Source organism: Hippoglossus hippoglossus, chromosome 12, assembly GCF_009819705.1.
Source record: "Hippoglossus hippoglossus isolate fHipHip1 chromosome 12, fHipHip1.pri, whole genome shotgun sequence".
NCBI classification, from domain to species: domain Eukaryota; kingdom Metazoa; phylum Chordata; class Actinopteri; order Pleuronectiformes; family Pleuronectidae; genus Hippoglossus; species Hippoglossus hippoglossus.
The window spans coordinates 1,023,218-1,035,805 of record NC_047162.1 but is presented as its reverse complement, the minus strand read 5'-3'; the positions used below and the strand labels follow the sequence as shown (position 1 = coordinate 1,035,805).

Here is a 12,588-nt window from a genome sequence, read left to right as displayed (position 1 = left end):
AGTCGAGGTGCAGCTGATACCTGAGGGTTCATATAATCGAAATATATGATATCCATTTAGTACTGTGTATGTACATGTATGTATACACAGATATATTTAAAAATGTTACATATTTATAACAGGCAAATCCAATTACACACAGACACACACAGTGTCCATGACTTCAGAGGACATAGCATTGATTCACGTTCATTTCAAAGACACTTCTTCTGACCTTAACCGTAGTTACTACTTGCCTAACCCTAATCCTAACTTAAACCTAAACCTAACCTAACTTAAGGCAACTCTTCAGGATCACCAGGGCGCTTCCTGGTGGCCTAAGGTTAATTTTGGCCTGAACAGCTTGATGAGTCAGAGAATAACAAGTAGTGATGGTTTGATGGACCTCCTGCACCGGGTGCACACCTCACCTGACAGCTGCCTTACTGAACTGATAATAATCATCCATCACTGATGAGCAGTCACAAAAGTAAAGAGTTTTACAGTCATGTGATTTTTGGTTACCCATGTTCAGAGTGAGTTCAGTTTATTATGACTATATAGTATATATAGTATAGTGTTTGCTATCAATATATTATATTTATATAACTTGATATTATAGGACTTAACCCTAACCCAGTAATCTCAACCTGCCCCTCTAATGATACAAAAATGTTCAAATGGTTTTATACAATACCTGGAATGGAATATAATTTTTTCGTATTTGTTGTTAAATCACAAATGTTTATGATCTGGATAACTTTCCTCCAAGAGGAACATAGAGGCCAAACCTATGTCGACTCTGGTGCCTTTTATTTAAGAAAAACAGCCTTAGCCGACAGAACCAGTGGCCTGTTGGTTTGTGTGAGGTTGGTTGGTTGTGTAGTTTATGTTTGATATGCTCAGAATTGTGGGATCTTTATTATGAATATAAATATTAATAACTAATTATATTTATTCAATTATTAGTTCCGATGATGTACTTTAAGTTTCTTGGTGACTTTAGTGCAACCCAGTGGGAGGAGATGTGTGGTAGAGTGTGTGGCAGTGGACCAGTGACTCAAATGGTGGAACTTGTGTAAAGTTTTCCCACATCTTGAATTTTTATTTTCCTAATAAAGTGCTTAATCAGACTTAAACAGAAAATGTGATGCGCACAAATAAACGTCAGAGAATACATTGTCGTGAGAATAACCAGAACAGTGATTTAACTCAGCAGAGTCTGATCTATCTCAGCAACAGTGTTTTTCCAGTGCAGCTGTTAGCATGTCCAATCATGTCATAGGACATTTTGTTTCTCAATAAACTTTAGTGGCTTGTTTTCAAGTTCATATTTAATCTGACGTTCATTTTCTGGTCTTAATGAATGTCTGAAATTCACGAGGATTGCATCTTACTTTTCTTTGTAATGTGTAGGAAGGCATTGGCTTTGTTCCCAAAGGATGCCTGAGAAAGTTTGGAAAAAGTTTGACAACATAAAGGGGGGATGAATTCTAGAGCTACAATGAGAGGAATATGGTTGAAGGTGGAACAAAAGGTGAAAAAAACATATTATCTCTGTAGTTCCTCCACCATCCATTGACATCGGAATAGATCACAGTGCATGAAGCTGGACATTTATGTTATTGATATAAGCCTGTAGGAAACATTAATGTAAAAGATACCTACAGCGGAATGACAACAGATGAAACCATGTATCTACAGAACAATAGTTACAACCCCCATTTGAAGCCGAAACTAGGCTTTGATGGCACATGGCTAAGACTCGTGATTGTTGTTTCATTTATCAGATTTAGTTAAAACCTTAACAGGACTGCCTCAGTCTGAGACCAAAATCTGCATCCTGTTTGGTAAGTTAAAGGCCTGAAGTTACATTTTTGCTTTATTTCACCCATTACCAAATAGATAAGTAATGCCACTGAGCATTACTTATCTAATTGCAGTACATATAGGACTCGATTGAAAAGAGAACATTCTTGTTTCCTTTCATTTGAAAACAACCAAACCCCGACCTGAGTGTCTGGTGAATATAGCTGCTCAGTAGGCAGGCTGCCTCACATATAGATTCCTATGCTGTTTTTCACAGTAGACATTTTGTCCTATCATTGTAGGAAAAGCAGCAAAGTTTATAACAGATGGAAAAAGTATGAACATAACACCAATGTTGAAAAAGCCTGGAATTTTCCCGTAAGATGTTTCCTGATAAAATCAAAGTGATAGATTGTCACACATCTGTTGGATTTCTACTTTTCGCTGATGTGGTTTGCATCTCTTTGAATCTATGAGATTTACGTGCCACTGGGGTCGTATTGTAATCTTGAACCACAGACAATGCATTTCAAAGGTGCAGTTTACGTTCTGCGGATCAATCGTGTGTCTTCTCATGTAGCTGTTCCACATATGCCACCTGTTACTGGTAAGAGTAGGAAGAGACTCATTGCAGAACGACTGAACAAATAGTCCTGAGGGACTTGAATGGGTCTAATAAGTTGCACCTGCCAAAACCATCTAGACACACGTTCCCATTTTTCCAGACCACCAAGCACAAGTGTTATGGGATAAACGGTGAGGAGAGGTTCGTTAGACACGACCATGTAAACAAGGCTGCAGACCTACATGGTTTGTTAATCATATTATAATATTATTTATCTGCTCATGTGTAATGTCTTCAGTCTCTGGGTTGGCTGATGATTAAATAAACTAGAGGTTTATGCTTGCCAGTGAAATTGAGTTTGTAGTTTATAAGTAACCCATATTGCTTTTAAAAACTTTGACAGAATTCTCTTTATCATCAGCAAAACAGTTCATTTCACATCCAAAATGCACTAATACAAACAACACACTTCGAACACAGGTCAGAATCAACTCTCGTACCAGAACACATTTGTCTCCAAGTCCATCATATTGTTGTAGGAAGCTGCTGAGAGACCAGCCACTGGTGGATGAAGGCCTGTAAGGCTGTGAGCCAGACGCGTATCCCTGTAAAGAGCATGTAGCATGTTGGGTTCAAGCATCTAATGAAGAAGAGTCATTAGGAGATTAACCAGGGAGCAGCCAGATGACATCAAGCCAAATTTTCAATGACTAGGAAGAAACTGTTTGGCACTGTTAGGTAACCAGGAAAGAATAGTGACCTCTGGATGGACTGCTGCCACCTGGGAAAAGACAAATGGTTACAAGGGGGGAGGATGTGGACAGAACATGACTTTGACACATGAGCCAGCCACACACACACACAATGCATAGTCTTGGTGAGATTGAAGCAAAGCTGGGCCAGGAGAAAAGCTTCAGTGCAAGGAGCCTCCAGGAGCTGGTTGAGGTGAATTCAGATCACTCAGAAAGTGTGGGGAATCAAAGCCCCAGGCAGAATACCTCAACCTCCACATCCACACGAAATGACTTCTACACACAGGCAAGCAGAGCTGCAGACATCACCTCCAAACAAAGAAAGTGCCAGCTCAATGCACGATTCACCACCTTACTTGTTTCATAGTTGTGAGATGGACGAGGGCAGTGCAAAGACAGTCAGGATAAAGGGAGGCAGACCAGTGTGATCTAGAGTTCCTTCATCCTGTGGGTTAACAGATGGGAGTAGTGAGTATATGAGGGCAATGAAGGCCATAGCCAGGTCAAATCCAGGACCAAATAGTATTTCCCATGGGGACTACAAGAACTCCCCCACATCAACAGAAGGGTTCCTCAGCAACGGGAAGGTTTCTTGGACTTATATGGAGGAAGCAATGCATGCCAAGCAGCTGGAAGAGAGCTGAAGCATGAAGAGGATCAAGAGACCTTCACAGTTCCACACCATCTCTCTGCTAAAGGGGAGAGCAAGATATTCCTGGCCATACTTGCTTGTGGAAAGACATTGTACATGCTGGAAAACAATGACATCAACAGCACCTACTGTGCTGTTGATGTCATTGTTTGGTGCTTTTACAGTTCGTTGTATGTAGATTTAACAGTAATAGTTTGCGAAATGGAGTAAAAATACTGTATATAAAGATGGACGACCAAAGTGAAGTTAGTGAAGTGAAGTTAAAATGTCTTGATCGTTACCTGGTAGTTGGCTGCAGTGTAGGTAGTAAATCCCGCCTCTTCCTATTTTGTGGATTGGACATGGTCCAAACTAAAATGTCAATGTTTATGTCAAAGATTGTTTTCTGTCATTTTAGGAGGTTCTTGTCATCTCTGTCCTTTAAGTGTAAGATTTTCAGGTACAATTTGTTTTAGTTAAGTATATATATATATATATATATATATATATATATATATTATAAAAGCTGTAATAAGTGTCAGTTCGTAGGTTAATTATTTATAGAGTCAAATGAATTCTTGAGGAGACCGACGTCAAATCCAACTGGCCAATATAATCCACACTGACTGAGCTGACTGTATGAAGAGTTTGAGTCACTCATTTAGAAAAGAGTGTCTGGAATTGTAAAAAAAACAAAACTATGTTACATTTTTATATATTGTGGTTTGTCCATACAGAGAGCTGATTCAGTTCTCTAACAATCAGTACCCACTATCTCTATCAGAATGTCCTGTGTGTTTTAGTTTTACTGCAGTAGTGAAACAGCGGCTGGGAGGGCTGATGGTGGAAGGTCTGTCAAACACGCTGTTCAAACATAAGTACAACTCAACAGGGGCTGTGCCAAAACGATTAATAAGGGCTCTTTACTCATCCCCTCGCTGTGACAACATTCATTGATTTGTTTGTAGCCACCACCACAATATCAACTTTGACCACCATATTATTTTGTTCGTATTTCAAATGAGTAAAATATTTTTCCACTGCAGAGCTGTGCGCAGTGGATTGATTCGTATAGACCCTGTCTGCTGCGCTCTCCCACGACACACATACTCGGACATGCCTATGGCTTTTAACAAGATCATTTGGTCTTCCTTGGACAGAGATGATGTATAACTATGAGCATATGAGCACAAGTGGTTACCGCTGGAGATTCATTTCAAGATGCATTTTCACACCAAGTATGAACTGACACACTTAAAGCTGTTCATTTGTGAGAGAGCAGTGTGTAAGACGGATTGGTAATACAGCTCCAAACAATCAGATAACAGGCAGGTGATATACAACACACACACACACACACACACACACACACACACACACACACACACACACACACACACACACACACACACACACACACACACACACACACACACACACACACAGGCAGAGCTGCTTCTGCTTCATGGAGCGGCTGCACCATTAATTGGAGTTGAACATCTTCTTAATGTTAAGGGCATGAAATGTGTTGGAGAACTTTAAATTAAAGCACTTTCAGGAATTTAAGAGTCAATTGAAGTGCTGAAAGTAGCTGAAGTGTCATGTACCATGTGACCGTTGGGAGAATTCACTCTAACTGTATATTGTTATCTTAGTCTAACATAATAATATGTCCGCAGAACTAATGTTTAGCTTGCAGCAGGTGCAGGAAATAAGCAGTTGAGCAATAAAGGATACATGCCGACTATTGTAGTTTGACTGCAGTCACATTGTGTTTACATGGGTTTGTTAGTTCAGTGCTTGCACAACTTAAACTGGTTGATAATCGTTGTGTGATTATCTCAATTAATGTGAGAAAAAGCAATGGAAATATATTTTGCATGGATGTGCAGTCCATTCTGTAAATGTTCATGTGAACGAACAGAAGCAGATGACTGCTGTGTTGTGTGCATGGAAACACACTGTAGGATGAAGCGTTCTCTAGTGAGGGAAAGTCAGCTCACACTGCAGGAGACTCACTAAACTGGCTGCAGCTGTGCTTTCTCTGAGGTTTCAGCCAGCCAACCAGGAATGACGGCTGCTTTTGAGAAAAGTATTCAAAGATATTTATATCTTTGCTCCAGTTGAGACCGTCACTGAATATGATGATGGGTGTGAGAGTCTCCCAGTCAGGGAGACAATTTCTCTTTCTATAACATCACTATTTGTTTCTTGACGGTCATTTTAGCACATTACAGGCTCAGTTTGTCAGAGTCAACATTATGCGGTGAGAGTTGTATACTATAATCAGTCCGAGCTGTGCTTTGTCAGGCTTGCTTGACGTACTTCAGAGTCAGCTGTAGGCCTCCTTCATCCGCCTCAGCTGTTGTTTTGCTCGGTGAAACCATTGAGTCTTAATGAGAAAGTAAGAGTGCTGATGGGGCCTGCTTCAACAACCCTTCAAACAAAGTAAATAAAGCAATAAACTACATATTGTGCTAGAATAATCAATTTTTAAAAGTAATTGTTTATTCTGTTGTTAGCCTAAATCAAAAGATTTTGGTGTATTAGACATAAATTGGTACAAAGTTTGTTGTGAAGTTTCAGTATCTTTAGTTCAGTTAGTTCGTTAGTTTGAGCTGTGCAAACCTTGTACATAACTATGGTGATGCTGTGTCTGCAGTAAACTGCTTTGTACTAACATGTGCTTTGACATGGGTACATCTAACAGCAACTCTAGATTTCCAAGGATTTTCATCTGTTGCATTGTGGGACAAAAGTGCTTACATGTACATGTCTTAACAATACTTATTTGATAATAGTGTGTACATCTGGGTCACAGGCAAAGTGGAGCTGAGCCTTGAATTTCAGTAGCTACATATTCAGTTGCATTACTACCAGGTCGTACCTGTGTGAGACAGTAGTAATAAATATTGATCCATGGTCTTAGCACAGCCTTTGTTGGTGCTGGAGGGACCTCTGACAGGTCTTGGTTCCTGGCAGTCCTGAGTGAGCGGACAGAGAGGCGTCAATACCGTGCTGCCTGGAGCAGTGTATCAAAGTTGTGCAGCCCAGCTTAATCCGCTCCATTAGGGTTTGTGTCTGGAGCCCTTTCACTCTCACAGCATGGCCCTTGTTTGTGCAGGAGTGCAGTTGTCTTGGGGTGGGGAGAGTTTCAGCGTTGGTGGCTGCAGCTGTGCCCCTCTCAGCTCAGTGAAACCAGAGAGGACTGGCCCTGCTGGCCCGTAAACCGCCGGCACAGACACACTGTCCTCAGCCATGCAGCCACTGGAGACATCTGACGGGCTTCCTCCATCAAACAACTCTTTTGAAAGGAGGCTAACCAGAAGACACAGGTCTTACCTTACTGGCCTCTTCAGATTCATCAAGCAGCTGGAGTAATAAAGTTGCCCTCATGTACTGAACTTGCCAGCTGTTTCTGTACCATTAAGGAAGTTGACCAGACATACTTAGTGTGAGTACATTGACAAATCCTACAAATCGCACCAGAGATTCAACCGTTACCTTTCATTTCAAACAGTGCACATGAGGTTTGGTCATTTCGGTGTTTAAACACACATTATTCAAGATTAAACTGGAGACAGGGAGACTAGTCAGAAGAGAGGAAAGATGAATACAGCCAAATACAGAGAGGTCCTTGGTGAAAACCTGCTCCAGATTGCATGCGACCTGAGACTGAAATTTCGGTCACTCCTGTCCTCGAATGGTCCAACTAAAGCCCATATTTAAGAGAAAATCTAGAAATGTTTCTGTATGGTGTGCAGTGTCCGCACTGGGCTGTCACTGGGTAGACAGAGAAATATGCTCTGCTAAATACCAGAGAGAAACACACAGGTAGTGAGGTGTATAGGACACACACAAGGATTTGGTTTTCTGTGTCACGAGTTAAACTTCTTCAATCCTGCCTCATGGACTGGCAGGTCTCTCTCTCCCAGAGGATGATGTACAGACAAAGTGATTTCAACAAAAATGTTACTTTGAATTAAAGCAAATGTCCTGACGTTCCCAAAGACAGCAAGTTTGTTTTTCCAAAATCTAGTGTTTTTTCGTCTAAAAGTAGAGGATCTCTGATTGCTTAACAAAGTGTGGAGACTTTGCTCCTCAGACAGAAACTGTCTTTGTCTCATTTAGGTCATCCTTATAATTAAAAGAAGCTTTGAAATAGTTGAATAACAACAGAATGCGTGCAACCACCAATATCTCACTGGGGCTCTGTCAAAATAAAATATCACAGCTTTGTTAAGGAGAACTAACCGTTGTCATATTTGTACGTCCACACCAGCCAGTGAAGATAGATTGAATGCTGTTGATTATATGACTCAGATTGGTTGTATTCAAACATTTATGTTGCTATACTAAAGGCACCACTTTGGAAATTGAAGGTTCCCATTGAATCTGTATGTGACTAATGTGCTTAGTGGCTAACGAATGCTGCGATTTGCAAAGCAAGCAGGTCCTCTAGAATTTTCCTTCTAACCAGATTGTGCAAACAAGCGCTAAGAATGTGAATGTGGAAACATAAAAGTATAAAAAACAGACAATAACGTGTGTTCAATCTTTAGCCTTTGTCAAAGTCTGACTGCAGGTAAGCTTGAGTCAGCACATGCAGCACGTGTGTTATCCTGCACACAAAGCAGTGGCAGGGGGAAAGAGTCGGATCCCTTCAGACTCGACCTGACAGGATCATAACGGCTTTGACTTTAATAGTAATGACTGATGACCTCACTTGGCCTGAAAGCCCAAAGATTAACGCGAACACAGTGAAATCACTTAGGAGATGTTTAGCAGGTATAACGTGGACCATGTTCACTGTGATGATATAGTGTTCTAGTTTGCTCGCATAGCACTAAAGGGGGATGTAATTAATTTAGCAGGTATCATTAACCAAAGTATTAATAAAAGTAGATTTGATCTGACGATGATGCTAGAAAAAAACAAAGTGATTAGAATATGAATCTTGACTGTCCATCCAACTGCTGTTGGTGATACGCTGACTTGGGACCTAAGTGGTGAAGTGACTGAATAAAAAGGATTTCAGCTAATGAAGCAGATCCATCGTCTGACAGCAGCCTATCACGCTGCACTAACAGACCAACAGACAAACAGCAGATGGTACCTCAGATGATCTCATTAAATTGGTGACTATTTGATCTTCTTCAGTCACAAGTTTGTTGCCAAAAGGCCAAATGAAGCATGGCTGTTGTCTGATGCTCTGCGCTCTCTGTACTCAAAAGATCAAGTGTGAAAGGGGCACCACTCTAAATTACTGGGAATTTGCAAATGGTATTTTATAGTTAAACAAGAGCAACAAAGTGACCAGTGTTGTCTGGTGATCTCGCTGTAATCAGTGTTTCTCCCACGTCAACTTTCATTCCGATCATATCGATAATTTCAGTTTATCTGCTCAATAGTTATGAATGTGCTGAAGTGGACTTCAGTGTCTTCAGATGTTACTTCAATGTGTCAGATACAAGTTCAGTAACTATTCTATATGTTCAGCTGTTCGTCCGATTTTCAGTTTGTAGTTAAAGGTTGTTAATATTAACTACATTTGAACCCTGATGCTCAAAACGGCACACATCCCATCTTCAAGGTTTACTTATTTCTGGTTTCTGTTACAGTGTTGAATCCCTAATTTAAACTAGATTTAAGGAAAACATGATAATTTCCCCTTATGAACGTTATAAAATGTATTTTTAAAGTAATAATTGTTAGTGTAAATTCTCCACTGCGACTGACTTGCACACACACTCACACACAGAACACATTTTCTGATGTTTTTATCAATTATTTATCTGTTAATCATTGTTTGACTACTCAGATGAAAACAGCTAACCCGTCTTCTCCTGTTTTAGGGTGCAGCTCCTACAGAGATGGCTGTGTTACTGTGCTGTGACAGGACACTTCTATTGGCTGTGGTCGTCTGTTTTCTGCCTTGCATCACTTCCTCCCTCAATTTGGAGGATCCCAACGTCTGCAGCCACTGGGAGAGGTCAGTCCCAATGCTTCTGTCATGTTCTTTAAAAGCTCTTTGACCTCACGTTTCCATCGATGTCTGTTGCAGTGGCAACTGATTCCGCAGGCCACACATGCAGGAGCCGGTCCGACCGTATGAGAGAACCACAGGTTGCATTCAGAGAGCAGCCTTAGCCCTGTGTGAAAAAACACAACACTATCCTTAACTGTAATGTAACCAGTCCATCAGTGCAGCAAGGCTGTTTATTCAGGGGGCTCTGGAATTACAATGCAGGTCGTCACGCTCAACATTTGCTGCAGCACAATGTGCAGTCATTCAGTAAAGCTAAGTATGGTGGACAATCACATCCATGTAATGGTACATTCCAGGTTGATTTCTTTTTAATGTGAGCCCTTTATTTCTGCTGTTTACTTTGCAAACAACGCACGTTGCTTGCCCTGAAAACTTGACAGATTTGTAAAACCTTAAGAAATGCACACACTTAAAACTGAAAGTATAACTTTTAACACAATCATTTCTTACTGTGTTAAAACTGTTATTATTTAAACAATACACTGTCACTAGTCACTGTCTCTGACAGGCCCTTTTGCTGTTTTAACACAGGGCTGTATTCAGTCTGAGTCCCTGCTGAAGTATGAAGATGGAGTCAGGAACTAGCTTAGCTTAACATGAAAGGAAAGCAGCTGGCTCTCTGAAAGCTTCAAAATACTACCAACATTTAAAGGCCCTTTCACACTGGATGGCAATCCACTAACATCTGGCTTTAGTTTTCAATGTCAGAGGGTACAATTCATTTCATTGTCTCATGTCTAAGGCAGCAGTCACTGGTATTTATCAGCTCCAGCTCCAATTAGCAGAGATGGAAACATGACACCCAGGTGGACACGCTAATTTTCACCTCCTTTTCCGGGCACGATACGAAGCCTCGTGGAGGCAAGGAAGGATTGTCGCCTCCTCCTGTAAGAACTTTGTCACTTTTGCTGTCTGTAAATACAACCAATGTGTTGTTCATTCAGTACTCAAATCAGTACTGATCTAAAAGACATGGAAAAGTAACAAAGTTACTGAAAAAAAAAAAAAAAAACTGAAAGGCAAACTCATCAATGGCAGTGGGAAAGGTTGCTTTCTTAGTGGGTTTATCTGCAATTACAAACCCCACACATATTGTCTTCTTTTTGTATGAAAGGGGAATGAAGCTCAATCACTTACACACTGTCCCTGTTTTGTTTAAAGTAATGTATACCCTGGTGTTAGACTAACCTCAGTGTGTCAAACACATGGCTCTTTTTTTCAAAATAAAGGTGTTAAAAAGGTGAAGTGAGGCTCTTGACAAACTTTCAAATTAAAAAGAAGCTTGGAAATCCATTAAGCGAAATGTAAAAGAACAAAGGTAGAAGCAGATTTCCCAGCTAGATTATCTTTCAGCAGCTAATCTGAGGAAACAGCTGCGGACGCAGTCAGAGCGCTCCTCTGTTATTGTCCCGAAGACTGACGGCAGAGAAAGATTTAGAGGGAGACAAGAGAGGGAAGGAGGACAGTCTGAGACATACAGTGTTGATGCTAATGATGTTTTTACCAGCTCTGAACAGGGTCTCAGTCCCACATAGATCTTAGGATTTGTGGCAGAAAGTAAATGGACTTGCTGTTCCTTCAACGACGTCATTTTTCGAAAACGTGATGTCAGTCAGTCAGCAAGAGGAAACAGAAAGAGATGCTTATTGATACAGTAACTATACAGTAGAATATAGTAAAAAGTAATGAGAAAAGTAAAAAGAAGAATAGAAAGGTCAATGAGGGGTAAACATCAGTTAGCAGACAGTAGTCAGTGCAGGTCATTGAACGTGGGGGTGAAGTTAGATTTGGTTTATCATATTTAAATGCTCTGCTGAGATTTGATGTGGTGAAGCTCGGCCTTAGAGGAAAATTAAGAGCTCAGTATTGGTTGGGGCCAAGGTTGGATTTGTTTTGACTCTGACTTGACTCTTGCTTTTATATAATAATGGTGGTGATTGATCATGTTTTTACTGTTTTGTGTAGGAAGTGGTTAGTTCTCCATGTATTGATCAGTTGTTTGATTAAACAATTAGCCCAGCTACAGAAAATGAGTTTGCATATCAGTAGTGTTTGTATAAAATGTATGGATCAGTGTCTGAAATGATCCCTAGCTTTACTCACACAAGGCTTCACCCTGAGATCTGTCTGTTGGCAGAGAATGTGTCAGTGACAAACAAGCATTCTAAATACATGATGTTCAGTGTTGCTTCCTATCATTTCTGAAGTGTTTTGGCAGACTTAATAAACTATGTGAAGACAAAACACACTTTTCACAAAAGGGCTGCTGATGTCTAACACACACATTAAATGGTAAAGTAAATAGATGTATAAATCTTGTCTAGTCTGAACGACCACATTCAAGTGCCTAATACTACAAGTCCCTCACACATTCATACAGCCCTTCTCTACCACACAAACTCTCTCTGGGGCGGCTGTGGCCTGTGTGTTAATGGTGAATGTAAAACTGTACTGTAAATCACTTTGTGTGGCCATCAAAACTAGATAAGCATTATATAAGTACAGACCCTTTACCAAACAATTCACCTATGGAACATTGCCGGGGCCAAAATGTGGTTCATAGTATTACCAATGGACAAATATACGGAGGAAACCAGTGACCATCTGACAAACATACACACACATACACACACACACACGCGCACACACACACTGATTTCTCTCTCGTCTCTTCTCTTCCTGTGGTTTCAGTTACTCAGTGACGGTGCAGGAGTCGTACGCCCACCCTTTTGATCAGGTTTATTACACCAGCTGCACCGACATCCTGAACTGGTTCAAGTGCACCAGACACAGGTAAGGACCA

General features: G+C 40.6%; 1 protein-coding gene across 1 annotated transcript in view; it reads left to right on the top strand.

The window, feature by feature from the left end:
* The window catches only part of megf10 (multiple EGF-like-domains 10), a 45,655-nt gene that overhangs the window by 281 nt on the left and 32,786 nt on the right, over positions 1 to 12,588 (top strand). Inside the window, exons 2-3 of the mRNA XM_034602730.1 lie at positions 9,592 to 9,728; positions 12,477 to 12,578. Of these exons, the coding sequence (XP_034458621.1) occupies positions 9,610 to 9,728; positions 12,477 to 12,578 (221 nt within the window). The 5' untranslated portion in view covers positions 9,592 to 9,609. The remainder of the gene's footprint in view (positions 1 to 9,591; positions 9,729 to 12,476; positions 12,579 to 12,588) is intronic.